Source organism: Loxodonta africana, chromosome 1 (assembly GCF_030014295.1).
Source record: "Loxodonta africana isolate mLoxAfr1 chromosome 1, mLoxAfr1.hap2, whole genome shotgun sequence".
Classification (NCBI taxonomy): Eukaryota; Metazoa; Chordata; class Mammalia; order Proboscidea; family Elephantidae; genus Loxodonta; species Loxodonta africana.
This window is the reverse complement of record NC_087342.1, coordinates 150,805,498-150,832,861: the sequence shown is the minus strand read 5'-3', so window position 1 is coordinate 150,832,861 and position 27,364 is coordinate 150,805,498. Positions and strand designations below refer to the sequence as shown.

At 36.1% G+C, this 27,364-nt stretch overlaps 1 protein-coding gene across 10 annotated transcripts in view; it reads left to right on the top strand.

Moving 5' to 3' along the window:
• Positions 1-27,364, top strand: part of RNGTT (RNA guanylyltransferase and 5'-phosphatase) — a 351,931-nt gene that overhangs the window by 25,197 nt on the left and 299,370 nt on the right. For all 10 annotated transcript variants that reach the window (XR_010322529.1, XM_064288922.1, XM_064288898.1 and 7 more), the window contains exons 5-8: positions 6,227-6,302; positions 7,533-7,773; positions 16,529-16,638; positions 17,797-17,898. Coding sequence is in view for 9 of the 10 variants with exons in the window: in XM_064288922.1 (XP_064144992.1) it covers positions 6,227-6,302; positions 7,533-7,773; positions 16,529-16,638; positions 17,797-17,898 (529 nt within the window). In the remaining variant the exon portion in view is untranslated. The remainder of the gene's footprint in view (positions 1-6,226; positions 6,303-7,532; positions 7,774-16,528; positions 16,639-17,796; positions 17,899-27,364) is intronic.

Here is a 27,364-nt window from a genome sequence, read left to right as displayed (position 1 = left end):
GCAAATTTTTACAAAAAAGTTACTTCAAATGACATTTGGCATATTTGCAGGTTCTTGTTTTTTTTGCTATTAGAAACAATGCTGCTAGGAATGGCCTTTTAGAATTCTTGAGTTTGACTTTAACTTCCATTTCAGTTGAGTCTGTTGTGATATCACCCATCTTGTTTCTTATTTGGGCTATTTGCTTCCTCTCGTGTTTTTCTTCTGTCAGTTTGGCCAGTGGTTTCTTGATTTTGTTGATCTTTTCACAGAACCAGCTTTTGGTTTTGTTGACTCTTTCAATTGTTTTTCTATTCTCTATTTCATTTATTTCTGCTCTAATTTTTATTATTTCCTTTCTTCTGGTGCCCAAGGGCTTCTTTTGCAGCTCTCTTTCTATTTGTTCGATTTTGGGTTTGATTTTAACTTTGATTCTTCGTTCTTTTTGGTATATATATTGGAGCATGGTTTGAGCTGAGTGTCTAATTTAAATATTTTCTACATAGCCAGCCATTTGTTTCAGCACAGTTTACTGAGTAATTTTCTCTCCTGATGACTTGTGAACAAGCAATAACTAGTTAGAAGATGTCAGTAGAGAAAAAGGAGAAAGATCTGATTTATCTCAATGTTAATAATATTAGCTAACATTTATCTAACATTTCTTCTGTGCTAGTCACTGTGTAAACCACTTTATGTATATTATAGTTGTAACAACAGTCTTATTAGGTAGATACGATTGTCACTCTCATTTTATGATAAGAAACTGAAGCTTGGAAAGGCTGAGTGACTTGCATGAGGTAATTCATACAGCTTGGAAGGGTTAGAGCTTGGATCAGATTTTAAGCAGTCTAAGTTGCGAGTTCATGTGCAAAACTCCTATAATAGAAGTACGAAACAACAGAGAGTGAAGTTGTAAGAAACAGGAGATGTTTATGAAGAAAGTATATCTAAATATTAAAAATTTGAAGAAATGGAGAGACATTACTTGTTTCCATATTAGTTTCAAATTTTTAATGTAATTCCAAGCAAAATCTGATAGAGACTTTGACAGAATTACTTTGAAGTTAATTTGCATTTGTAAAATCCATTGCTTCCTTTAAGTCAATGAATATTTACTGAACACAGAAAAAAATTGTTTGACAAATTGAACAGGTAGGATTATGATCAAGAAAACTCTGAAAAACAAAAGCAATGAGGGGATTTTCCTTATCAGGTATTAAAACATATGATAAAGCAATGGAAACTACAGTAGTGGTCTCCTGATGGTAAAGGAGATGTTTTTGAAATCGGACGGGAAAGGTCTGATTGTTCAGAAAATGGTGTTGTGGCAATTAGCCATATAATAAAATGCATTTTAGATGGATTAAATATTTGAAAAAAGCTATAAGAATATAGGAGAAAAAAGGTTAGTATTTATTTAATTCTGGAGTAATGAAGGCTATTCCAAGTGTTTACCAAAGGCAGAATTCATAATCATTTTTAAGGGATGCTCCTGGTCTGTTTGCATTTTTATTTTTCTAAATATTGAGATTAGACTTTAAAAAAAATATGTTACTACCAGGCCTCTCTAAGCTACCCTTTCTGATTTATATTTATATATTTAGCTGTAGTTCTTCTCTTTTTGTGGGGGGAGCTTGTTTCTTCTCTTGATTTTAAAACAGCTATTTTTTTTTTTATAGTTTTCCCTTAGTTCATAGGTTAATGTTGACATTTCTTGAAATGTCATGTAAATTTATTACATTAAATTAGCTTACCTAGATCATACTTAGAAAATGAAGACAAATTTGAGTAAGAAGTTGACTTGAAATAGCTAATAGTCTATCTTTGGTTATAATTTATGGTTTAATTGCCCCTAGATGGACCCATTCTTTTTTTTTTTTTTTTTTTGGACCCATTCTTATAATGAAAAAAACAAACAAACAAACTTTTTTTTTGACATAGAAGAATAATCGTATCAAACTAAGCTTGTAGTGTATTTGTTAATGGTATTTTTTTACATGAGAAACATAATCTTCCAGATTTTTCTGCAGATACTTGTTTTGATGCAGGTTTTGTAATAATAGTGTTTAGCTTACTTTTAAAATTATGTCATCTATTGATGTTTTGAAAGGTATAGAACAATAAGACTAAAATTCTATGTATTTTCGTAGCAAAGAATATTAAAAGAGAAATGGTACTTTTTTCAGTTATATATCATTACGTGCATTAATCACTTACTTGGCAATTTATTATTCTTCTTATATTTCCTAGTCATAAAAATATTTAGCTAATCTTGTTAGAGTAAAAATTGGATGCAAAAACAGTGGTTTATTTAAGAAATATCTAAAGATGAAATATTTGTTGCTTGAATTGGTCTGAAAGATAAGGTGGAAAGAAAGTTCACATGTTGGATTAAGCTATATATTAGATAAAAAGTGTTTTTATAGCTAGCATGTTTTTGTGACTTCTGAAGCACCTTTTCTTACAAAGTAGTGGAAATGATGGAATTGATAGAATTTGATGATCATAGCTATTTTTTTTAAATAATTTCTATTGTGCTTTAAGTGAATGTTTACAAATCAAGTCAGTCTGTCACATAAGCTTATATACACCTTACTCCATACTCCCACTTACTCTCCCCCTAATCAGTCAGCCTGCTCCCTCCATCCAGTCTCTCCTTTCGTGACGATTTTACCAGTTTCTAACCCTCTCTATTCTCCTATCTCCCCTCCAGACAGGAGATGCCAACACAGTCTCAAGTGTCCACCTGATACAAGTAGCTCACTCTTCATCAGCATCTCTCTCCAACCCATTGTCCAGTCCCTTCCATGTCTGATGAGTTGTCTTCGGGAATGGTTCCTGTCCTGAGCCAACAGAAGGTTTGGGGACCATGACGGCCGGGATTCCTCTAGTCTCAGTCAGACCATTAAGAGTGGTCTTTTTATGAGAATTTGGGGTCTGCATCCCACCATTCTCCTGCTCCCTCAGGGGTTCTCTGTTGTGCTCCCTGTCAGGGCAGTCATCGGTTGTGGCTGGGCACCATCTAGTTCTTCTGGTCTCAGGATGATGTAAGTCTCTGGTTCACGTGGCCCTTTCTGTCTCTTGGGCTCATAGTTATCGTGTGACCTTGGTGTTCTTCGTTCTCTTTTGATCCAGGTGGGTTGAGACCAATTGATGCATCTTAGATGGCCACTTGTTAGCATTTAAGAACCCAGACGCCACATTTCAAAGTGGGATGCAGAATGTTTTCATAATAGAATTATTTTGCCAATTGACTTAGAAGTCCCCTTAAGCCATAGTCCCCAAACCCCCGCCCTTGCTCCGCTGACCTTTGAAGCATTCATTTTATCCCGGAAACTTCTTTGCATAGCTATTTATTTTTAAGGGATGACTTTCCCTTCAAGGCTGATCATCTTCCTCTATTCTTTATCTCTTCTCTTAAAAAACTTTGTTTTAGTTATACTCTTTCTCTGTTTTTGTTGACTTCTGTAACTAGGTCTGTTTTCTTGGTCTATAAACATTTCTAAGCCTCTTGTTAAACAGTCACCCTGGGGAAAAAAAAGCCTCACGCTTTTCTTTCTGTTTTACATTCCCTGTCCCTTCTCAGTCTGACTTTTTGAAATCTAATTTGGAGTATGTTTATTCCCATACACTTCATTGCAATGTGGAGTCTTCTTTCAGTACTCTTAATCAAATAGTGACTTTCAGTTCTAATCATTATGTGACATTTAAACAGTTGAACATTCATACCTTGGAACTTCTTTTTTCTTGATACATGTGACTCCATGTTCTTTTTTTTTCTTAATCTCTTGACAGTTCATTATCAGTCTTTTAAAATTTTTTAATTTTTAAAAATTTTATTGGGGTGAAAATACACATAACAAAACATATGCCAAGGAAATGATAACTTTTTACTCCCATCTGTTTATAAGTATAATGACGTAAAAGCACATGGCAGGAGTAGAGGAAGCATGAGCCTGTCATTTAGTCTTGGAGTTGGCTGGTGGGCAACTTCAGTGGCTAAGGTGGTGCTAGCATGTCCCATTGTGCCATGGAAATTGGTCTATTTGCCATCTTTAGCACATATCAGGTTTATAGCTTCTGTTCTTTTTTAAAAAAAAATAATATTTTATTGTGTTTTCAGTGAAAAATTACACAGCAAATGAAAACCAAAAACTCAACCCATTGCTGTCGAGTTGATTCCGACTCATAGTGACCCTTTAAGACAGAGTAGAACTGCCCCATAGAGTTTCCAAGGAGTGCCTAGTGTATTTGAACTGCTGACCTTTTGGTTAGTAGCTGTAGCACTTAACCACTACACCACCAGGGTTTCTACATGGCAAATTAGGTTCCCATTTTACAGTTTCTACAGTTTGTTCAGTGACATTGGTACATTTTTACACAGTGTGTCAACTTTCTCTTTATTCTCTTGTTTCATTTCCAGTAATCTAGAGTCCCTGCCTCTTTGCCTTCTTGTCTTTGCTTTAGAGTAAGTGCTGAACATTTGGTCTCATGTAGATGCTTTTTTAAAAGGCACACGGTACTCAGGGGTGATATTGTTTATTTTATGAGCCAATCTGTTTTTTAGCTAAAAGAAGACCTCATGGAATAGTCGTCGGTCTTTTCTTTTTTTTTTATGGGTTCTCTTTTCCCACTTATTCTTGAAAGGTTTGTTTTCTTCAGATTCCAGTCTAAATTTTTCTCTCTTATTTTACAAAACCATTCTTGGTGATCTTATCCAACGCAATAGCCCTTTTCCACAGTTGAACTCTTATGTTGATTATAGTTGAACATGCAGCTCTAGCCGGACTTCTCTTTGAAGCTCTTTATCATTATTCCCAAATATTCAACCAAAGTTGGAAGCCAAAGGCTCCTTTCTCTCAATCTTGACAACCATTTGGCCCTCAGATTGCAGATTCTACCTCTTAAATTTCACTCCAGTCTGCCCTTCTTAATCTCCATCTCATTGCATCACTCATACTCTTGTCATCTCACACGTAAGCTGTTCGCATGGCATCATTAGTGGTTTTCTTGCCTTTATTTTGTTCCCTTTCATTATTCTCTTGAGCTGCCATTGAAACATGATAATTTTATTGTTATACTTTGTTGGCGTTGTTAGATACTGTCAAGTTGGTTCTGACCCATAGCGATCCCATGTACAATGAGACGCTGCCTGGTCCTGCGCCATCGTCACAGTTGTTGTTATGCTTGAGCCCATTGTTGCAGCCACTGTGTCAGTCCATCTTGCTGAGTGTCTTCCTCTTTTTCACTGACTCTTTATCAGGTGTGATGTCCTTCTCCAGGGCCTGGTCCCTCCTGATAGCATGTCCAAAGTATGTGAGATGAAGTCTTGCCATCCTTGCTTCTATTGAGCATTCTGACTACTTCCAAGACAGATTTGTTTGTTCATCTGGCAGTCCATGGTATATTCAATATTCTTCTCCAGCACCATAAAATTTTATACTTCGACTTCTTTAATAGTTCCCTATTGTCTTCTTTAATAGTTCCCTATTGTCTTTATAGTCCCTTTAGTATGATGCACAAATTTCTTCCGAATCTTAATCATTTCAGTCTCTAACTGCATAAGGCATTACCATCTTATACCTCATGCTGTAGCTATTCTGATTTATTTATAGTTTGCCGTGTAGTTTTGATTCATACCTTTACCTTTGTACAAATTATTCCTACTGTCTGCAGTTCCTTTGTATCCTTATTTATTGAGGGTCATTCATTGAGTAAGACTTTTTATACTACATATCAGTTATCATTTTATTATCGATGTTGTTGTTGCTAGATGCTGTCCAGTTGGTTCCAACTCATAGCGACCACACGTATAACAGAACGAATACTGCCTGATCCTGCACCGTCCTCATAATTGCTGCTTTGTTTGAGCCCATTGTTGCAGCCACCGTGTCAGTCCATCTCGTTGAGGGTCTTCCTCCTTTTCACTGACCTTTAGAGTTGTGTTTTGATGAAAATACTTCTTATTAAAACACTTACAATGTTTTAGTTAAGACACGTCTTTAGACAATAGAGACATTTTTAACCAATATATCACATTTAAACTTGTATCTAGTGTTATAAGTTAGATTCTGAGCAACTTAAACTGGCAAGTTATTAATAGTTATAAGATGATGTTCCACTTTTTTTTTTAATGTAGTTATTTTATAAAGCTATTTAAATGTTTGATTGCAGGTTGGAATTTTAAAGTGAACTATGCATCTGAAGTGGTTTATTAATTTTAAACAAAGGCTACTTTATTTTCTAGGCGTTCATTGTACCCATGGCTTCAATCGCACTGGTTTCCTCATATGTGCCTTTTTGGTGGAGAAAATGGATTGGAGGTATTTGTTTCTTATTATAATGGAAGAAGAAATATTTAGTAATTGGTAAAAAAAATTTGTATTGATCTTTTGGTTTTAGCATTTATATTGCCAAGTTTTTGGTGAAGTCATGCTTAAGGTAATTTGAAGTGGTTTTCATATTAAAAAAAAAAAAAATTTTTTTTTTTAAATTTTTTTAGATAAGGTTAATCTTTAGAATATTGTCACCTAATGTTTTGTATTTAGTAGTATTTGAATTGGGTGCTCATGAGTCCCATGTACTATGTATTTATGTTTCAATTTTTTTTTACACTTCTTACAGAATTATCAGAGACAGGTTTGTCCAATATTTTGTGTTTGTATTCAACTTTGGAAGTCACTATCGTTGTTCTTATCCATTTTAATAATAGTTTTTTTTTTTTTTTTAAATAGCAGTTGAGTACCAGGAATATATTATAATGCTATAGGAGTATTTTAAGGACAAGTTACCTCATTTAAATCAGCTAGCATGCTTTTATTGAACGCCTGTATTTGTGAAGTACCTTTTTAAGCCCTGAGAGATTAAAACTTTAGTTACCTGAAATTCCTAAGAGAATGGGATATTGACTTGTTAACTGAATTTTCTCATTGATTATTGAGAGATAGGTCATTGCGTATGTTTACAAAGCCATTTACACAATAGGCCATTCTCTGAATATAATCAACTGAAATACGTATCTGATTGTACATTTCCTACTCACACATCATCCGTTATTCTCTACTGCTTGTATTTGCAGGTCTGGCCATTCAGGTGACCTCCTTTGTCAGATTCAGCCAATGCTTAACTCCTCTTTCTCTTTTTGTCTGCATCTGTTAAAGGGTCATTTAAAACCAGTGTGCATTTACTTTGGTCACACTGCTATTCACATTGCCTTGATTGCTGTTTTCCTTTAGATCAGACCTCAGCCTTTCAAGGCATTATTCAAATTATTCCTTCTTCACAGACTGTACCCAGGTCTCTTTGGCTCTTTGTACACTCATAAGAATTTACCGCTAGAGTTTAGGAATTATTTATCTGCCTTATGTTAAAACTGCTTTATAATGAATTTGTCCCTTAATAAAGTGAGCACCTTGAAAGATGAGGACTGTGGTTTGTCCGTTTTATAAGCCTCTATTAAACTTCATATGGTACTTGAATATAATAAGTAAGCTTTGAAAAGTCTGTGTAATTGGAGAGTAGTGAAGAAATTATGTGGTGTTTGTTTCCCATAGTATTGAAGCAGCGGTTGCTACTTTTGCCCAAGCCAGACCACCAGGAATCTATAAAGGTGATTATTTGAAAGAACTTTTTCGACGCTATGGTGATATAGAAGAAGCACCACCCCCGCCTCTATTGCCAGATTGGTGTTTTGAGGATGATGAGGATGAAGATGAGGATGAAGATGGAAAAAAGGAATCAGAACCTGGGTCAAGTGCTTCCTTTGGCAAAAGGAGAAAAGAACGGTTAAAACTGGTAATGTTAAAAAATATTGTAATATTATTCACCTTTTTCTTCTACAAGTTTATTGAGATTTGTGAAAATGAAATGTTGGTTATGTTTCTTTAGCTAGATTTGTAAGACGGTTTTATTCTATTTCTAAAGACTCTCTATAGCAATGAGTCTTTTTTCTAGAAGAAAAGTTACAGTTATGTGAATTCATCCTGTTTTTGTTTCTTAGGTAAACCGAGGAACTCTTAGATATTAGATTGAGAATTTACTGTTTATTTACAAAGTATGATAAGATTCCAGCAAAAAGCTTGTGAGAGTGTACTATGACTTCACATACGATTCCCCCCCACTATGTTTTCATACTTTCCGTAAAGCTGAATTGAGAAGACTCTCACTTCTTCTCTGTCCAAGCCCCATTAATCTAGGAATAAAAGGCCTAACAAAAAATATTGGCGTTATCCCCTTTTCTTGGAGGTATAGAGGAAGCATTAAGAGGAAAAGTACTGGTCGTACTTGTACATAACACAAGTATATGGTATAGGCCAAAGGGTAAAGTTAGGGAAGTGTGGGAATAATTAAGTGTTAATGAAGCTTAAAATTAAGGTGTATGGTATGTCATGGATGAACTGTAAACACTATAGCTCATGTATTAGTAGATGATGGTTCATAGGCCAGGAAGGCAATAGCTTGATTATTTTGGACTTACTTTATTTAAAACCCCTGTTTGAGAAACTTTGGTTTAACAGTGTATTTATACATTTTAAACTTCAAGACTATGTTGTTTGTTGTTAGCTCTGGATAAGGCCACTGAAAAGTATAAATTACTTTGAAACATGGGGAAAAAAAAAAAACTTGTATTTTTAGTTTAATTCATTATTTCCTGGCTTTAGATGTCTCAGATTACTGAATCACATACCAAGAAAAATAATCATTTTCTAAAGAAAGTCTAATAAATAGCATAGCACAAAATACAGATTGATTACCTTGTCTTATGACATTTTTGTAAGGGAATTCAGCTCTATTAGAATAACATTAATCATGACCTTAATGTGTTTTTGAATTATGGTTTGATATTTGGTTATGTAAAAGAGTTTAAAACAGACTTTTTATTATTTTGCAAAACAGGATAAATTTTGCAGGCTTTTTGGTGGGGTTTTTTTTTTTTTGGGCGAGTTTATAGGGTCTTAAGGATAACATCTATTTTATATTAGAAGTACCATTAAATCCCTATAGTTGCGAATGAACTCCAGCTCAGATGGACATATTTCATTTGGGAAAATAAATATGACATTTAAAATAAAATCCCAAACCGACTTTCTTCTGTTTTATTTTGTCAAATACTAAGAGAGTGTCTTAGTTATCTAACGCTGCTATAACAGAAATACCACAAGTGGATGGCTTCAACAGAGAGAAATTTATCCTGTCACGGTCTAGGAGGCTAGAAGTCCGAATTCAGAGTGCCAGCTCCAGGGGAAGGCGTTCTCTTTCTTTCAGCTCTGGGGGAAGGCTAACACCCAGAGTCTGGAGGGCAAGGCCATTGCCTAAATGGTCTTAGGGAACGGAAGATTATTTTCAAGCCTTGAAAGCTAATGTAATGTGTTCTGCTGACTTGCTTGGTGCCTGTTTTCCCTTCTTTCCCTCCAGTTTCTCCCATTTGTAATGGAAATGTCTACCTTCGCCTGTTCCACCGTTGTACTTTGGAAGTAGATAATTTGTATTCTAGCTTTCACAGATGAAGAAGAATTTTGCAGGAGTTGAGATTTGGACATGGAGTTGATTTAAAACTTTTGCTATGATATGACACAGTAAATGTGTTTTACCTGTGGTAAGGACACGGATTTTTTTGTGGCCAAAGGGTCAAATGTTATGGATTGAGTTGTGTCGCCCCCTAAAATTTGTGTCAACTTGGCTAGTCCGTGATCCCCAGTGTTGTGTGATTGTTCATTATTCTGTCATCTGACTTGATTTTCCTATGTGTTGCAAATCCTACCTCTATGATGCTAATGAGGTGAAATCAGTGGCCGTTATGTTAATGAGGCAGAACTCAATGTACAAGAGTAGGTTGTACCTTAAGTCAGTCTCTTTTGAGATGTAAAAGAGAGAAGCGAGCAGAGAGACGGGGACCTCATACCGCCAAGAAATAAGAGCCAGGAAAATGATGCTTCTTTTGGACCGGGAGTCTCTGCGCTGAGAAGCTCCTGGAAGATTGATGACAAGGACCTTCCCCTAGAGCTGACAGAGAGAAAAAGCCTTCCCCTGGAGCTGGCACCCTGGATAAGGACTTCTAGCCACCTAGACTGTGGGAAAACAAATTTCTCTTTGTTAAAGCCACCCACCTGTGGTATTTCTGTTACAGCAGCACGAGATGACTAAGACAAGGAGTATAAAAATTCCCCATTATGACTGTGGATTTACCTGTTTCTTCTGTCATTCTGTCACGTTTTGTTTTATGTACTTTGAGATGATATTTCGTACGTGTAAATGTGTGTAAGAAATTGTTTTATCTGTACAGTGTCTTAATGTTCATCATTGTGAAATACCTGATATTAGTATGGTTGAACAAGCTTTTGGATAGTGTTTGCATGAAATATCTTTTTCTTTTCTTTTGCTTTCAACCTTTTTATTCTTAAGGTTTGTCTCTTAGGAGCATCATGCTGTTGTTTTTATTTATCCAGTCATCAATTTTTGCCATATTGGAGGATTAGTCCATGTACATTTAGTGTACTAATATAATTTATACTCAGTGTATAAATTATAGTCACTACATAAATTACCATATACTTACAGTTCCTTTTTGTCTTCCTTATGGTTAATTCATTAGTTTTTATTATTCCATCCCCTGAACCCATTGCTTGTTAGTTATATGTTTCCTTACTATTATTTTAGTGGTTATCCAAGATTTCAGTATGCATCTTTGACTTGTTAAAGTCTGATGAATATTAGTACTTTTACCACTTTTTAGACAATGCAGGACTCTTAGAACCCTTGAATTTCATTTATGTCTTCCTGCCTTCTCTGGAATTGTGTATTTGAATTCTGATGAGTGTTGTAAACCTCCTGAGATGATATTGGAGCCCCGATGGTGAGGTGGTTAAGAGCTCAGGCTGCTAACCAAAAGGTCAGCAGTTTGAATCCACCAGCTGCTCCTTGGAAACCCTATGGGGCAGTTCTATTCTGTCTTATAGGGTTGCTATGAGTCAGAATCGACTTGATGGCACACACCAGCAGCAACAGCAACAAGACATTATTTTTTTATAAAGATAATATTCATTAGATTACTCACGTATTTAGCCTTTCTGGTGCTCTCCCTTCTTTGATGGATTTTTGTGCTTCCATTTGGAATAGTTTTTCTTTCTACCTGAAGAGCTCCTTTTAGTATGTTTTTTAGTGTGGGTCTGCTGTGACATATTCTTTTGGCATTTGTGTAAAAAAGTTTTTCATTTTTGCCATCATTTTTGAAGAATGTTTCTTCTGAATATAGAATTCTAGGTTGGCAGTTATTTTCCTTCAGCAGTTTGAAGATATTCCATAATCCACTCTGTTGAGAAGTCAACTGTCTTTTTCTTGCTTTTCTGAAAGTAATTTCTTTTTGTTTTTGATTTTCAGCAATTTTATCTTGATGCCATTGTGTATTTTTTGGTCTTTATTCTGCTTGCTGTTTGTAGTGATTCTTGAATCTATGGCTAGATGTCTTGTTTAAGACAATTCTTTTTTGTGTATGTATGTGTGTTTTAAGTCAATCTCTGTTTTTATTGTGTGTTAAGTGAAAGTTTACAGATCAAGTTGGGGTCTCATACAAAAATTTATAAACATCTTGCTATATGCTAGTTGTTCTCCCCCTAATGAGACAGCACAATCCGTCCCTCCACTCTCTCTTTTCGTGTCCATTCGGCCAGCTTCTGACCCCCTTTACCCTCTCATCTCCGTTTCAGACAGGAGATGCCAACATAGTCTCATGTGAGTTTTAGACAATTCTTGGCCATTATTTCTTCAGGTATTATTTCTGACCCATTCTCTCTTTGCTCTCCTTTTGTGACTCCATTTGCACAATTTTTAGAAAAATTCTCTCTAATGTCTTTTTCTGTATTTTCCATACTTGTTTCTTCATATTTTGGTTTGGATATTTTTTCTGACCTATCTTCCAGTTTACTAATTTTCTTTTTAGCCTTTGTTTATGCTTTTGTTAAATTCATCCATTGAGTTTTTAATTTATTTTCACTTTTAGAAGTTCCATTTTATTTTTTAAAATAGTTTTCTACTGGAATTTTTCATCTTGTCATTTAAGTTTTTGAACATACCAATTCCAGTTATTTTAAAGTTGTGTCAGATAACTCTTACATGTTTATCTCTTGTGGGTCTTTTTTTTTTCTTCTTCTGTTCATGTCCTTTTGATTTCTAGTCATTTGTAGTTTTTTTGCACACCTGGTTATTTGTGATCGAATACTGGACATTATATATGAAAACACATGTAATGTTATCTTCTTTCAGAGAGTATTTTTTTTCCCTAGACTGCATTAGGAGCAGATCTTGGGCTTTAGCTTTTGGGGGCTGGTTTGTTTTTGGCTCACTCTTACTCCTAGGGTATAGCCCTTTGGGGATCCTAACTGAAAGTACGGAGTGCTAAACAGGACCTTTCCTCCTTGGTAACCTGGAACGGCAGTGTTTGTTTTCCCAGGCCTGTGAGATTGTTTAAAGCTCTTTCTGTGTCTTAGCCTCTCGGCTACCATTTTTGAAACAGTGCTTCCCTTCTCTTCTGAGTTCATGGCTGTTCAGGTCCATACTGTCCATCTCATTCTTTGATGTCTTCAAATAGGTGCTTTTAAATTTTGTCTAGGTTTTTCTCTTGGCTGCAGTATTGCTCTAAATAAGCTAGTCTGCCATTACTGAAAGCAGAAATCCTCCCTTCCTCCTTTTTGGCTAAAGTAATTAGGTTTGATTTCTGAAACGGTAAAATTTGGGAATATTTATGCTTCTAATTCCAAAGCCAATGTTATAAAAAAAAATTAGAAAGCCTGTAGTAGTAGTTTTCTTTATTCAAATCATAGTTAAAACCATTGCTGTTGGGTTGATTCTGACTCATAGCGACTCTATGGGACAGAGTAAAATTGGCCCATAGGGTTTCCAAGGAGCAGCTGGTGGATTCAAACTGCTCATCTTTTGGTTAGCAGCTGAGCTCTTAACCACGGTGACACAGGGGCTCCAAATCATAATTAGTAAATATGAATTAGTAAATATATTTTTTACTTATAAAAGTAATATAATTACATTAAAGTTTGAAAACTAAAGAGGTTACTTAATAATCTTCAACTTTCTCACTAGCACTTGCATTTTGTCTTCTTGGAAAATTATTTGCCCTATTTACTTACCCACTAACCCACTGCCATCGTTACTTAATTTTAAACTTTCTACAAATGCCGTAAAGATTGGCTTTCTTTGAAAAATAAAAATGCAAACATTGGGGAGTGTGTAGAGTACAAAGGGAAGGTATTTCTTCAGCCTATCTCTAGCTGCTGTCTACTTTTTGATTATCCGTCTAGATGGTAATTTTTCTGTGCATTTACATACATATATTCAGTTTTGTCGTTATCTCCCTCTCTTAGATATGAAGATAGTGAAAGACAATCCAAGAGTGATTAATTTTTTGTGGCTCACATCTCTTGGCAAAATGAAGTTATTTTGGTTTGAGAGTTTATTTTTGTTAAATAAAGTCCTCTTTCCTGACTTTTATATTGATATAATCATTATTTGAAACAATGGAGTCCGTATAGTGAATTCTGATAGTCCTGTTTGGGTTTATAACAGAGGCACACATCTTATGCTTGGCCTCTAACATTCCTAAGACACCTTCTTTATTCATGTTTTGAGCAGATGCCATCACTAAGTTGGAAGAATATGACGTATAGTTATGTTGCTTGCACCTTTGAATTGATGTCTGGGATCATTGCTTTGAATAAAACTATTGATACATTTTCTTCATTTCTGGAATGTGTCTATTATAGATACATACTTGAATATACTCTCTCCATACACACACAACGCTCTCTCACGTATGAATTGCCCCTCCCCCATCTTTTGTAATAATTTTCTAAATTTCCCTTTAATGAGTCACTCATTCCTTTTTCTCCGGTTTGTGGTAAAACCAAAAAACCCATTGCTGTCAAGTTGATTCCAACTCATAGTGACCCTATAGGACAGAGTAGAAGCCATACAAAATTACATTTTAAGGACTGGCGGATTCTGTTTATAAAATACACTTCTTCCATTTTAAGCATATGTTTTCTTTTAACTTTTGATTTTTCTTTGTTCTGCAAACTGGAATAGTAATTTGCTCAAAAGTGAAAATGTCATTGGCTTTAAAATTTAATTATAGTATGTTTGAAAATAGTTCTAGACTTAACGACGTTGCTGTTTATATTTAGAATTGGTGGTCTTTCTTGGAAATGTTGCATAATTTTGAATAATATAAAACTGATATTTTGTCAAAGGAAGCTATTGTAATGACAGTAAATAGCCAATTAAGATACCATAAAGTTGTTTTTATTAGACTTATTTGTACTTTTCTTTTTATTTAATAATATATGCTCTGAAGAAAATAGTGGAAGCTAAAAAAAAGTAATAGGTTTATCCATTATAGGAAAGATTAAGGAAGAAATAAATAGATGATAGACATTTGCTAGATGATTAGATGTCTTTTATAAACAAACTCAGTATTTATTAGATCTGTATTGATGTTCAATATTTATTGGCTCTCTTAAGTTAAAATATATTTACCTATTAAAATATCCAGCTTATTCAATTTATAGACAAAATATTTCTATATTAATATTGTCGGAAAACACTTTGTTAAACTGTGATCGTATTTTCTATGTATTGGTCCTTTTTATTATTTGTTAAAAAAGGAGATAATATTTGTCCTTTTAGGACTAATCTACGCTAAATTGACCTTTGCTTTTATTTTGCCAGCTTCAGAAATTATTAATTTCTTAACTTTGCTTAGAAAACACATGTTCATAAGTGAAGCTAGATACCTTCTTCATGCAAAACTTGAAAAATCTCCTGTGCTACCATACTAGCACCTTCAGAACAAAGGTGCTGAGTAGTGAACTCTCTGAATGCTTTCTCTTTTTCATTAGTGTATATGATATCCACTTTGTTGAACTTTCCTTTAAAAATAGCGACCCTATAGGACAGAGTAGAACTGCCCCATAGAGTTTCCAAGGCTGTAATGTTTAGGAAGCAGACTGTCACATCTTTCTTCTGTAGAGCGGCTGGTGGGCTTGAACCACAGACTTTTTGGTTAGCAGCCAAGTGCCTACCCACTGCACCACTGGGGCTCCTCTGGTAGAGAGGTGATGGTTTAATACGAGAGGGATGCTGCTCTTTGATCCTTTGGAGCATGAAGTCCTGAAGTATGCTTGTTTAAGGAAAGTAAGAGACAGATTGTTGTTGTAGTTGCTGTCAGGTTGATTCCAACTCATGGCAACCCAATGTGTTACAGAGTAGATCTAGTCCATAGTGCGTTTATGGCCTGGCCTGTATTCTTACTGGAAGCAGATTGCCAGGCCTTTTCTTCTGCAATACAACTGGGTGAGTTCGAACTGCCAACCTTTAGGTTAGCAGTTGAGTGCAAATTGTTTGCGCCATCCAGGGACATGAAGACAGATTAGATAACTATAAAAAGGGATTGAGAATTGGGGCAAAAAGCAGGACCAGTGTATGATGGAAGGACTCAGGACTCTTCTAGCTTTGAAAAAGATGTACGTGGACCAACTATTAAGTGTTCTTTTTTTCCCTTCCTAAGTGGTTGAGTTGCCAAGTTTTTGCCAGAAGGTTGATCATTGCAGCTTGTAGACCATATTTTTTATCCCCTAATTACGTTAACAGCTAGAGTTGTTTTATAGATTTTGCTTGAGACTGATGCCAGCTCTCTTATGTGTCTGAGAATAATTATAGCATAAATCTAGACTTTTTTTTTTTTACTTTAAAATTTTCAGGATTTTTCTCTATTTGTTTGATGTATAAATTTTCCATCTGCTTCACTTCTCTGTCATATTTCAAAAAAATGTTTGTTATGAGATACAATAAGACACTTTATATAGTTCTAAGCTAAAGAATTTAGATTAAAAATTCAATGATGAGTAATATTTAGTTTTCGTGTTGATACATCCAATCACTGTGGCTTACCCTGCTGTTACCCTTATTTTAGTTTATGGAGTTACAGATTTTGGGTGTTTATCCTCTTAAAGTCTGTGCCCTACCAATGATGTAACTTTTCTCCCCCTCCCCAGGTGAGAATTATTGATGAATGGTATAATATAGTGTAGGCCTGGGTTCAGATTTTATTTCTACCACTTGAATAAATTATATAAGATCTTTATGCCTCAGGTACTCATCTGTGAAATAAATGCAATACAAGCTACTTTGCAGAGTTATCGATTAGAGAGAATGTATGTAAAATGTGAGATACTCTTCCTGGCTCTCAAGAAAGAATAGATACATTATTATTACTGTTAAGATTACTAAGTAGTGCCCGTAGACTTCTTAGACAGTATGACATAGACACTGGGCTATATATGCACATTAAAAATCGCATGCTGGATTAAGGAAAACTAGTATACAATCCCAGGAGAGTTTAGAGAACCCCCTGGAGTAAACCATTTCTGTTCCATAAATTGACTTGTTCAAATTTGTGAAAATAAACTAATCTCTCTCTCAGCCTTTTCTTGGCAAATGGATTTGAACTGTAATAAAAATATTTTTCTTTTCCTTTTATTTTAAGGGTGCTATTTTCTTGGAAGGTGCAACTGTTAAAGGTGTAACTCAAGTAACGACTCAGCCAAAGTTGGGAGAGGTACAGCAGAAGTGTCATCAGTTCTGTGCCTGGGAAGGGTAATTAACATTTTAATGCTTTAACAACGATTTGTTCTTACTCTATAACACTTAAAATTAATACAACCAATGGCATACCTTCTTTGCTCCTTGAAGTTTGTATATTTAAAGAGAGCGCTTGAAAAGATGCCAAACAAGAGTTTATCAGCTTTTTCTCTAGACAAACAGTGCAGTAATCAGACAGTTGAGTCAAAAGTAGATGACTCACATGTCTTCCTAAAAGAATAGAAAATTACTCTTGTCACTATCTGGTATTTGTTTTGTGTCTTTGATTCTACTACTGCTGATTCGTATTTGGGCTGGTTTTACCAATTTATTAAGGGAGAAGAGGTGAAACTTGAATTTGGTTCATTTTCCAGTTTTTCTTTAATCAGAAGTCTGGGATAATCAGCTTTAAATATGTTCTGCTCCTCACTATGACTTGATAATATTTCATGGGATAGGACTCCAGGAGAAAGTTCACTGCGCTTGTCTGCTGCTCACAGGACTTGGTCTGTGGTCATGTCTATGGCAGAAAATTGTAATATAGCTTAAACACGATGAAATAGGAGTATTGTTAAAAATTTATAATGTCAATGCCTTATATAAAGGACTTCTGTGACTGGTCCATACAGATCAGACATATCATCTAGAAATAATTTTAAATAAAAGATAAAAAACGATGAAGAAATAATATTGGTTTTATTATGCTCAGTCCTTGCCAGCGTACCTTAAACTTGACCTATATTTCTCCTGTTTTGTCACCTCTGGGCATCTTTTGAACAGAAATTTGCCATGCCAAGTTGGCTGTGTCATGTTGGATTTAGAATAATATAAGGTAGTTAAGTCAAGATTTAAATTTCTCCCTGACATAAAAGACTTGTAAACATACCTGGTTTATTGTTTAGATCATGTATATTAATATTTAAGTATTAACTCAATATTTATAGTATAGCAGGGACAATTTAGAACCTAGTTAACCTGTATTCTAAAATGTCAAGGAAATGATAACCTTTTGTTAGCATTCTTGTGAAAGCTGCTGTTATTCCAGTTGATATACTAATCTTGTGATAGGGAGAACATTGTGATAAATATGTGACTCATATGAGATTGATGTAAGGAATGTATTGCTTTGTATGGATACCAGTGATAATACTAATAAAATGTTCTTCATTTCAGGTCTGGATTCCCTGGAGCACAGCCTGTTTCCATGGACAAGCAAAATATTAAACTTTTAGAACAGAAGCCATATAAAGTAAGCTGGAAAGCAGATGGTACTCGGTAAGTTAGATTTCTAAAAAAAAAAAAAAAAGTATATAAATAACCCTAATGCTTGAAGTATATTACTTTGTTGTTAGGGAAGGTTCACACTGTTGGGAGTGTGGATTTCTGACACGATCAGCAAAAAAGCCTGTTTCAAAAATAACGTAGTTTTTGTCAGGCATAGTATTTTTGGCCATGTAGTGCAGTTATCTTTCATTCTGTTAAATTTTTGGTTTCAGAGACATAAATCTCTATCAGATGCTAAGTTTGAAAGCCTTTTCTCTTGAGAATATTGTGTTTTTCATGTCTGCTGTCCACCACATGTCTTTAATGGTTGTTGGGCACTTCCGAAGTTAACAGATGTGTTGTTAGTTTATAATCAAAAAATTACCAACTCCCTAATTTATTCAATTTTTTGTTCCTTTGAGTAGTAGTTATCCTTTTTGTCTTAATCCTTTGCTAATACTTTTTGTATTAACAAAAAGTAGTTGTATCCTTACAACATCCTTAGGGTAGTTGTATCCTTACAGCAAAGTGTCATTTCAAATTTCATATTCCTAAGTTTTTTAATACTCATTAATGTTTTACTCTTCCTTAATACCATTTTGTTTTTCTTTTGGAATCTATAATTTTTATACTTTTACTCTATATATTTATTAACTGAGCAAATTTTATAGTAACTGAAATCATTATTTTAACAGTTATTAATATAGAAGTCCTATTAACTTTTGTAATGAAGAAAACATTTTAGAATAATTAGGAATGCATAATATGTATATTAGTTTCTTAAATACTATCTTGAAGATGATGTACGTTGCCTTTAATTTTCTATGGAAAGTTTTCCTCAAATATGGCCTTAAATGCCTCAAATGTCTTAGAGTGGCACGTGTACCCTGTGTATCATGATATCTATATGTAACTTGTGGTGATCTTAAAAGATACATATGGAGACATGAGTGGGGCAGAGACTACTTGATTTCAATACTAGGTAAATATAATGATATTTCAACATGATATGCTCTCTAGGATATCTAAGTATTTTATTAAATTTTATTTTAATTATTTGAGGCTGTAACAGAGCATTTTCTTTCAGTTTTCATTTGTTGCAAACAATCTCTCAATTTAGCCTTTTCTGTCCTGTTTTTAGTATTTCATGGATAAGACAGGGTTCATTAAACATAGTTTGGAAAATAACAAATACAAGAGGAAAATAAAAAATAAATAGTGGTTTTATTACCTAGAGATAAGCACTGTCATTATTTTAGTATTGACCTTTTGCTATTAGTTATATATCAGTTATTGTTTTTAATATTAATACTTGGTATACTAAAAATAGGTAACAGATGTATTTTACATATACATGTTCATTTATTCATATTATTTTGAATTTACTAAAAAATGAATTAGCTTTAAAAATTACTACTAATACATGATTAAAAATTCAAACAGTATAGAAAGATAAAATGAAAAGATAAGTCTGCCTTGTCTACTTCCAGGAGTGTACAAGGATGGATACATTATTTGCCTGTTCTGTGCCTTTTTTTTCTCAGAGTGGATTTTTTTTGAAGGAATAAATAAAAGTTAACATTGTTACTTATTTGCAGAATCCTAGTATTATACCTATTATTTATTTTTGGATTAGAATAAGTTTGGAATCTATTTATTGAATTGGTAGTAAGAATTAGCAGAAGTTAAGAATGTTTTTGTGCCATATATTTTTAATAGATACATAACAACGTCTTAACAGATGGGGTTTATTATCTTCTTTGAGTGAAGAAAGAGTGAAAAGGTGAGGATCAAGGTGCCTATTTTCTAGGCTTTAGGGGATTTCAAGTTGAGACACAGACTTAATCTCTGATGAGTTTCATATTTTGGGTAATTATTTTCTACATTGCCGTCTCTACTATATCCAGCCTGTGATCATGGGAATCCTTGGGTAAAATTACAGTCTGTGAAATTAGTCACTCGTATTAGGCCATCCTACTTTTGTTTATTTTCCCTCTTCTGTGATTGTATACTCCTTTCTCTGTGTCTCAGTACAGTACTGTCAGACTTTGGATGACTGGCTAGAGTAATTTGAATTAAGATGTTTTTATTGATAATGGAAATATCTCATTTCTCATTGAACCATGCTTCACCAAAAACAAAAGGAAAATCCCTAAGTATTTACTGAATACCTACTCTGTCTTGTTGTTGTTAGGTGCTGTCGAGTCTGCCCTGACTCACAGCGACCCTATGTATAACAGAATGAAACACTGCCAGTCCTGTACCATCCTCACAATCGTTATAGTTGAGCCCATTGTTACAGCCACTGTGTCAGTCCATCTTGTTGAGGGTCTTCCTCTTTTTTGCTGCTCCTCTACTTTACCAAGCATAATGTTCTTCTCCAAGGACTGGTCCCTCCTGATAACAGTCCAAAGTACATGAGACCAAGTCTCGCCATCCTTGCTTCTAAGGAGCATTCTGGCTGTACTTCTGCAAGACGGATTTGTTTGTTCTTCTGGCAGTCCATGGTATATTCAGTATTCTTTGCCAACACCATAATTCAAAGATATCAATTCTTCTTCGGTTGTCATTATTCATTGCCCAGCTTTCACATGCTTGTGAGGCAATTGAAAACCCCTGTGGCTTTGGCAGGTGCACCTTCGTCCTGAAGGTGACATCTTTGCTTTTCAACACTTTAAAGAGGTTTTCTGCAGCAGATTTTCCGAATGCAGTGCATCTTTTGATTTCTTGACTGCTGCCCGCATGGTATTGATTGTGGATCCAAGTAAAATGAAATCCTTGACAACCTCAATCTTTTCTCCATTTATCATGATGTTGCTTATTGGTCCATTTGTGAGGATTTTTGTTTCCTTTATGTTGAGGTGAAACCCATACTGAAGGCTGGGTGGTCTTTGATCTTCATCGGTAAGTGTGTCAAGTCCTCTTCACTTTTAGCAAGCAAGGTTGTGTCATCTGTGTATCACAAGTTGTTAATGAGTCTTCCTGCAATCCTGCTGCCTCATTCTTCTTGATATAGTCCAGCTTCTCAGATTGTTTGCTGAGCATACAGATTGAATAGGTATGGTGAAAGGATATAACCCTGACGCACACCTTTCCTGACTTTAAGTCATGCGTTATCCCCTTGTTCTCTTCCAATGACTGTCTCTTGATTATGTACAGATTCCTCATGAGCACAATTAAGCATTCCAGAATTCCCATCCTCTGCAACTTTTTCCATGATTTGTTGTGGTCCACATAGTCGAATGCATTAGCATGGTCAGTAAAACACAGGTAAACATCGTTCTGGTATTCTCTGCTTTCAGCCAGGATCCATCTGACATCAGCAATGATATCCCTGGTTCTAGGTCCTCTTCTAAATCCAGCTTGAATTTCTGGCAGTTCCCTGTTGATGTACTGCTGCAGCCGCTTTTGAATGCTCTTCAGCAAAATTTTGCTTGCATATAATATTAATGATATTCTTTGATAATTTCTGAATTCGGTGGGATCACATTTCTCGGGAATAGGCACAAATATGGATCTCTTCCAGTTGGCTGGCTCGGTAACTGTCTCCCAACTTTCTTGGTATAGATGAGTGAGCACTTCCAGCGCTGTATCCGTTTGTTGAAACATTTCAATTGGTATTCCATCAATTCCCAGAGTCTTGTTTTTTGCCAATGCCTTCAGTGCAGCTCGGACTTCTTCCTTACAGCACTATTGGTTCCTGATCATATATTACCATCTGAAGTAGTTGAATGTTGACCACTTGTTTTGGTTAGAGACTCTGTGTATTCCTTCCATCTTCTTTTGATGCTTTCTGTGTCGTTTAACGTTTTCCCTGTAGAATCCTTCAGCATTGCGACCCGAGGCTTGAAATTTTTCTTCAGTTCTTTCAGCTTGAGAAATGCTGAGCATGTTCTTCACTTTTGGTTTTCTATCTCCAGGTCTTTGCACGTGTCGTCGTAATACTTTACTTTGTTTTCTCAAGCTGCCCTTTGAAATCTTCTGTTTAGCTCTTTTACTTCGTTGTTTTTTCCTTTTGCTTTAGTAACTTGATGTTCAAGAGCAAGTTTCAGAGTCTCTTCTGACATCCATTTAGGTCTTTTCTTTCTCCCTGTCTTTTAAATGACCTCTTGCTTTCTTCATGTGTGACGTCCTTGAAGTCATTCCACAACTCATCTGGTCTTTGGTAGCTGGTGTTCAGTGCATCAAATCTGTTCTTGAGATGGTCTCTGAATTCAGGTGGGATATGCTGAAGGTCACACTTTGGCTCTCATGGACTTGTTCTAATTTTCTTCAGTTTCAACTTGAACTTGGATATGAGTAATTGATGGTGTGATCCGTAGTTGGCCCCTGGCCTTGTTCTGACCGATGATATTAAGCTTTTCCATCGTCTCTTTCCACATACAAGTCCGTTTGATTCCTGTGTATTCCACCTGGCGAGATCCACGTGTGCAGTCGACATTTATGTTGGTGAAAAAGGTATTTGCGATAAAGAAGTTGTTGGTGTTGCAAAGTTCAGTCATGCGATATCCGGCATCGTTTCTATCAGCATGGCCATATTTTCCAACTACCGATCATCCTTCTTCTTTGTGTCCAACTTTTGCATTCCAATCACCAGTAATTATCAGTGCATCCTGATTGCATGTTTGATCAATCTCAGACTGCGGAAGTTGGTAAAAATCTTCAAAGTCTTCACCTTTGGCCTTAGTTGCTGGTGTGTAAATTGTAATAATAGTCGTATGAACTGCTCTTTCTTATAGGTGTTTGGATATTATCCTGTCACTGACAGCATTGCACTTCAGATAGATCTGAAATATTCTTTTTGACTTTGAATGCAATGCCATTCCTCTTCAAGTTGTTGTTCCCGGCATGGTAGACCATATGATTGCCTGATTCAGAAGGACCAGTATCAGTCCATTTCAGCCCACTAATGCCTAGGATATTGATCTTTATGCATTCCATTTCATTTTTGACAATTTCCAGTTTTCCTAGATTCATACTTCATACATTCCAGGTTCCAGTTATTAATGGATGTTTGCAACTGTTTCTTCTCATTTTGAGTTGTGCCACATCAGGAAATGAAGGTCCAGAAAGCTTGACTCTATCAGCGTCATTGCGGTTGACTCTACTTTGGGGAGGCAGCTCTTCCTCAGTTGTATTTTGAGCGCCTTCCAACCTGGGGGGCTCATCTTCCACCACTATATCAGACAGTGTTCTACTGCTATTCATAAGGTTTTCACTGGCTAATCCTTTTCAGAAGTAGACTGCCAAGTCCTTCTTCCTAGTCTTAGTCTGGAAACTGAACTGAAACCTGTCTGCCTTGGGTGACCTTGCTGGTATTTGAATACCAGTGACATAGCTTCCAGCATCACAGTAACACACAAACCCCCACAGTAGGACAAACTAAAAGACATGTGGGGCAACTCTGTCTTAGGATACTTTATTTTGGGAGAAAAAATTGTATGCAAGACTTTCTGGACCAGTGTAAAACCTCTCTTTCAGGTAGTAGGATTTAGGGCCAAAGGCATGGGACTTTCTGTAATTTCTAGAGTGAAAAGAGCTTAGGGGTGCTGTAGAATGGTCTTGGAGGCCCTGGAATTAGAACAGCTGATTAACAGCTATGTTAACAACCTAGACTCCATTTTCTTTAATGCCACATGAGGAGAGAGTGTAGGACTTCTTTTTATTATTCTTATTTCATAGTTTATTGGCCATTTGTGGTATCTTGCAACAATATTTAGACCTAAGGAGCTTGAAATTGAGGGTGAGTATGTGGCCTGGGTATAGTAAGCAATAAAAGATATTGCCTAGGAATTTTGCATTAGCCTGGAGATAACTGTGAGTTGATTGATAGTTTAATTTCTAGCAGATTCTAAAACATTGTAGGATAGGAAATATTTCCTAAGTGTAAAGCCAAATGATATAGATAGTATCATGGATTGAATTGTGCCCCCCCCCCAAAATATGTGTCAACTTGGTTAGGCCATGATTCTCAGTATTGCGTAGTTGTCCTCCATTTTGTGATTGTAATTTTATGTTAAAGAGGATTAGGTTGGGATTGTAACACCCTTACTAAAGTCACACCCTGATCCCATGTAAAGGGAGTTTCCCTGGGGAGTGGCTTGCACCATCTTTTATCTTACAAGAGATGAAAGGGAAGTAAGCAGAGAGGGAAACGCATACCACCAGGAAAGCAGCACCAGGAGCAGAGTGAGTCCTTTGGACCTGGGGTTCCTGTGTTGAGAAGCTCCTAGTCCAGGGGAAGATTGACGACAAGGACCTTCCTAAAGAGCAGACAGAGAAAGCCTTTCCCTGAAGTTAGTGCCCTAAATTTGGACTTCTAGCTAGACTATGATAAAATTAATTTCTCTTTGTTAAAGCCATCCACTTGTGGTATTTCTGCTGTAGCAGCACTAGATGGCTAAGACAGATAGAAATGCAGACGTTCTTAAAAATGATATAGATATAGATAGGTACGATATTGGTAAATTATTAAACGCTAACCCACTGTTAGGAAACCTTGATGGCATAGTGGCTAAGCGCTACGGCTGCTAACCAAAGGGCAGCAGTTTGAATCCGCCAGGCACTCCTTGGAAACTCTGTGGGGTAGTTCTACTCTGTCCTATAGGGTCACTATGAGTTGGAATTGACTCTATGGCAGTGAGTGTGGTTTTCACTGGGTTTAACCCACTGTTATCTTAGAAACAGGTGAAATCAAAGTTTATTTGGTAGAAGAATTATTGTAGTTCTTGAATTTCAGGAAAATCATACTTTTAAAAATATTTTCAGTTTTTGTAGCTCTATTTGTGGTTGCATTTTTTATTTGTAAGGCTTAATTTTTTTAACTTTTAATTTTAGAATAATCTCAGACTTACATAAAAGTTCCAAAAAGAGTACAAAGAATTCCCATGTGCCCTTCACCCAAGTTCCTCAGATGTAACATCTTTCATACCTACAGTACAGTGATCAAAATCAAGAATCTAACATTGTACATAATAAATGGTATTATACAGACCTTACTAAAATTTTACCAGAAGTTTCAATAATGTCATCCCAGAATCGATCTCATGTTGCATTAGGTTGTCATGTCTCTTAATTCCCTTTATTCTGGGACAAATTCTTAGCCTTTCTTTTCTGATCTTGACAGTTTTTGATGGTATTGGCCAGTTATTTTTTCGACTGTCCCTCAAATTAGGTTTAGTTTGCAGTTTCTTCTTGATTCAGGCTACACATTGTTGGCAAGGACACTAGAGAAGTAATCTGTCCTTAGTGCATCTCATCAGGAGGTGTTGCCTTTTTTTTTCTTTTAAATTGTGCTTTATGTGAAAGTTTACAATTCAAGTCAGTTTCTCATATAAAAACGTATACAGGCATTGTTATGTGACCCTAGTTACTTTCCCTGTAATGTGACAGCCTATTCCTCATCTTCACCCTGTATTTCCTGTGTCCATTCAACTAGCTCCTTTCCCCCTCTGCCTTCTCATCTCGCCTCTGGACAGAAGCAGCCCACTTAGTCTCATGTATCTGCTTGAGCTAAGAAGCACAGTACTCAACCAGTATCATTTTGTCATGTAGTTCAGTCTAATCTTTGTCTGGAGAGTTGGCTTTGGGAATGGTTTTAGTTTCAGGCTAACAGAGAGTCTGGGAGCCATGTCTTCTGGGGTCCCTCTAGTCTCAATTAGACCATTAAGTCTGGCAGTTTTAGTAGAATTTGAGTTCTGCACCCCACTTTTCTCCTGCTCCGTCAGGGACTCTCTGTTGTGTTCCCTGTCAGGGCACTCATTGGTGGTAGCTGGGCACCATGTAGTTTTTCTGGTCTTAGGCTGATGGAGTCTCTGGTTTATGTGGCTCTTTCTGTTTCTTGGCCTCATGTTTTCCTTGTGTCTTTGGTGTTCTTCATTCTCCTTTGCTCCAGGTGGGTTGGGACCAAGTGATGCATCTTAGATGGCCACTTGCTAGCTTTTAAGACCCTGACACCACTCACAAAAGTGGGATGCAGAGCATTTTCTTAATACACTTTGTTATGCCAGTTGACCTAGATGTCCCCTGAAACCATGGTCCCCAGACCCCCAACCCTATTACTCAGCCCCTTGAATAGTTTGGCTGTATTCAGGAAACGTCTTAGGTTTTGGTTTAGTCCAGCTGTGCTGACTTCCCCTGTATTGTGTGTTTTCCTTCCCTTCACCTAAAATAATTCTTGTCTACTGTCTAATTAGTGAATACCCCCCTCCCTTGCTCCCTACCCTCATAACCATCAAAAAAGTTTTCTTCTGTGTTTAAACCTGTTCTTGAGTTCTTACACTAGTGGTCTCATACAATATTTGTCCTTTTGTGACTGACTAATTTCAGCCACTCCTTGGAAACTCTATGGGGCAGTTCTACTCTTCCTTTCAGGTCGCTATGAGTTGCAATCAACTTGATGGCATTGGGCTTGGTTTTTGGCTTTATTGTCTGTCAGGAGCCCTGATGGTGCAGTGGTTAAGAGCTTGGCTGCTAACCAAAAAGTCGGCAGCTCGAATCCACCAGCCACTCTTTGGAAACCCTATGGGACAGTTCTACTCTGTCCTATAAGGTCTCTATGAGTTGGAATTGACTCAACAGCATTGTGTTTTTTTACTATGTGTCAGGTACTGTGCTATGTCCTGAGGAACTAGTAGTGAACAAGATGGACACTCTCTTTTTCATGGAGCTTGTAGATTAGTATTTAATTAATAGTAAATGGTTTGGGGATAATTGGTTAACAGTTTGGCACAAATTTAATTCAGAGCTTCAACATATCTCGTAGCAAAATAAATTCCCAATTGGTTAAGTAAGTATAAATACAAACCAGTTTCTGAAAGAAAACAAAAACAAGATACAAACAGAATAAAGTAGGTCAGGTATCTCTCCTGCATACATTCCCTTAGCATCCTTTGGCTATGTTGTAGGGTAAAGACATCACAAAGTTTAGTATAGCAGAAAGAAAGTTTTATTCGGCATATGTTCAAAAAGGCAGAAGTTGGAAGCGGACAGGCATGCTGCCAGAGCTAATGTCTGCTGAAATCCAAGGAAATGTTATAGAATAGGCAAGAAAGGGAAAAACAGACAAGCATGCTGCCACAGCCATGTCTGCTTGAGTCCACTGGAACTACAGAATAAGCAAGACTGAGAAAACGGGGAAGCATGCCACCACAGCCATGTCTGCCTGAGTCCAAAGAATGTTACAGAATCTTCAGTATATATTAACATTACAAAATGGGCAGAACCATTGAAAGCTTCACCCTTTCACAGATTGGCTAGAAACTGTGATCCTACATTTTGAATTGCCCTTCTTAACAATCATTGGTACAGGTTTCAGTAACAACAGTCAGGAGAGTCTTCATTGGTCCAACAAATTTTTTCTTCACTGAATGCTAGTAGAAAAAGATAAGAGTGGAGAGTCTTTTGTGTTCTGTTTGAATGGTTTATGCGAAAGGTTCCCTAAAAGATATTTTCCAGGATTATTTTAGCTATTGTCTTT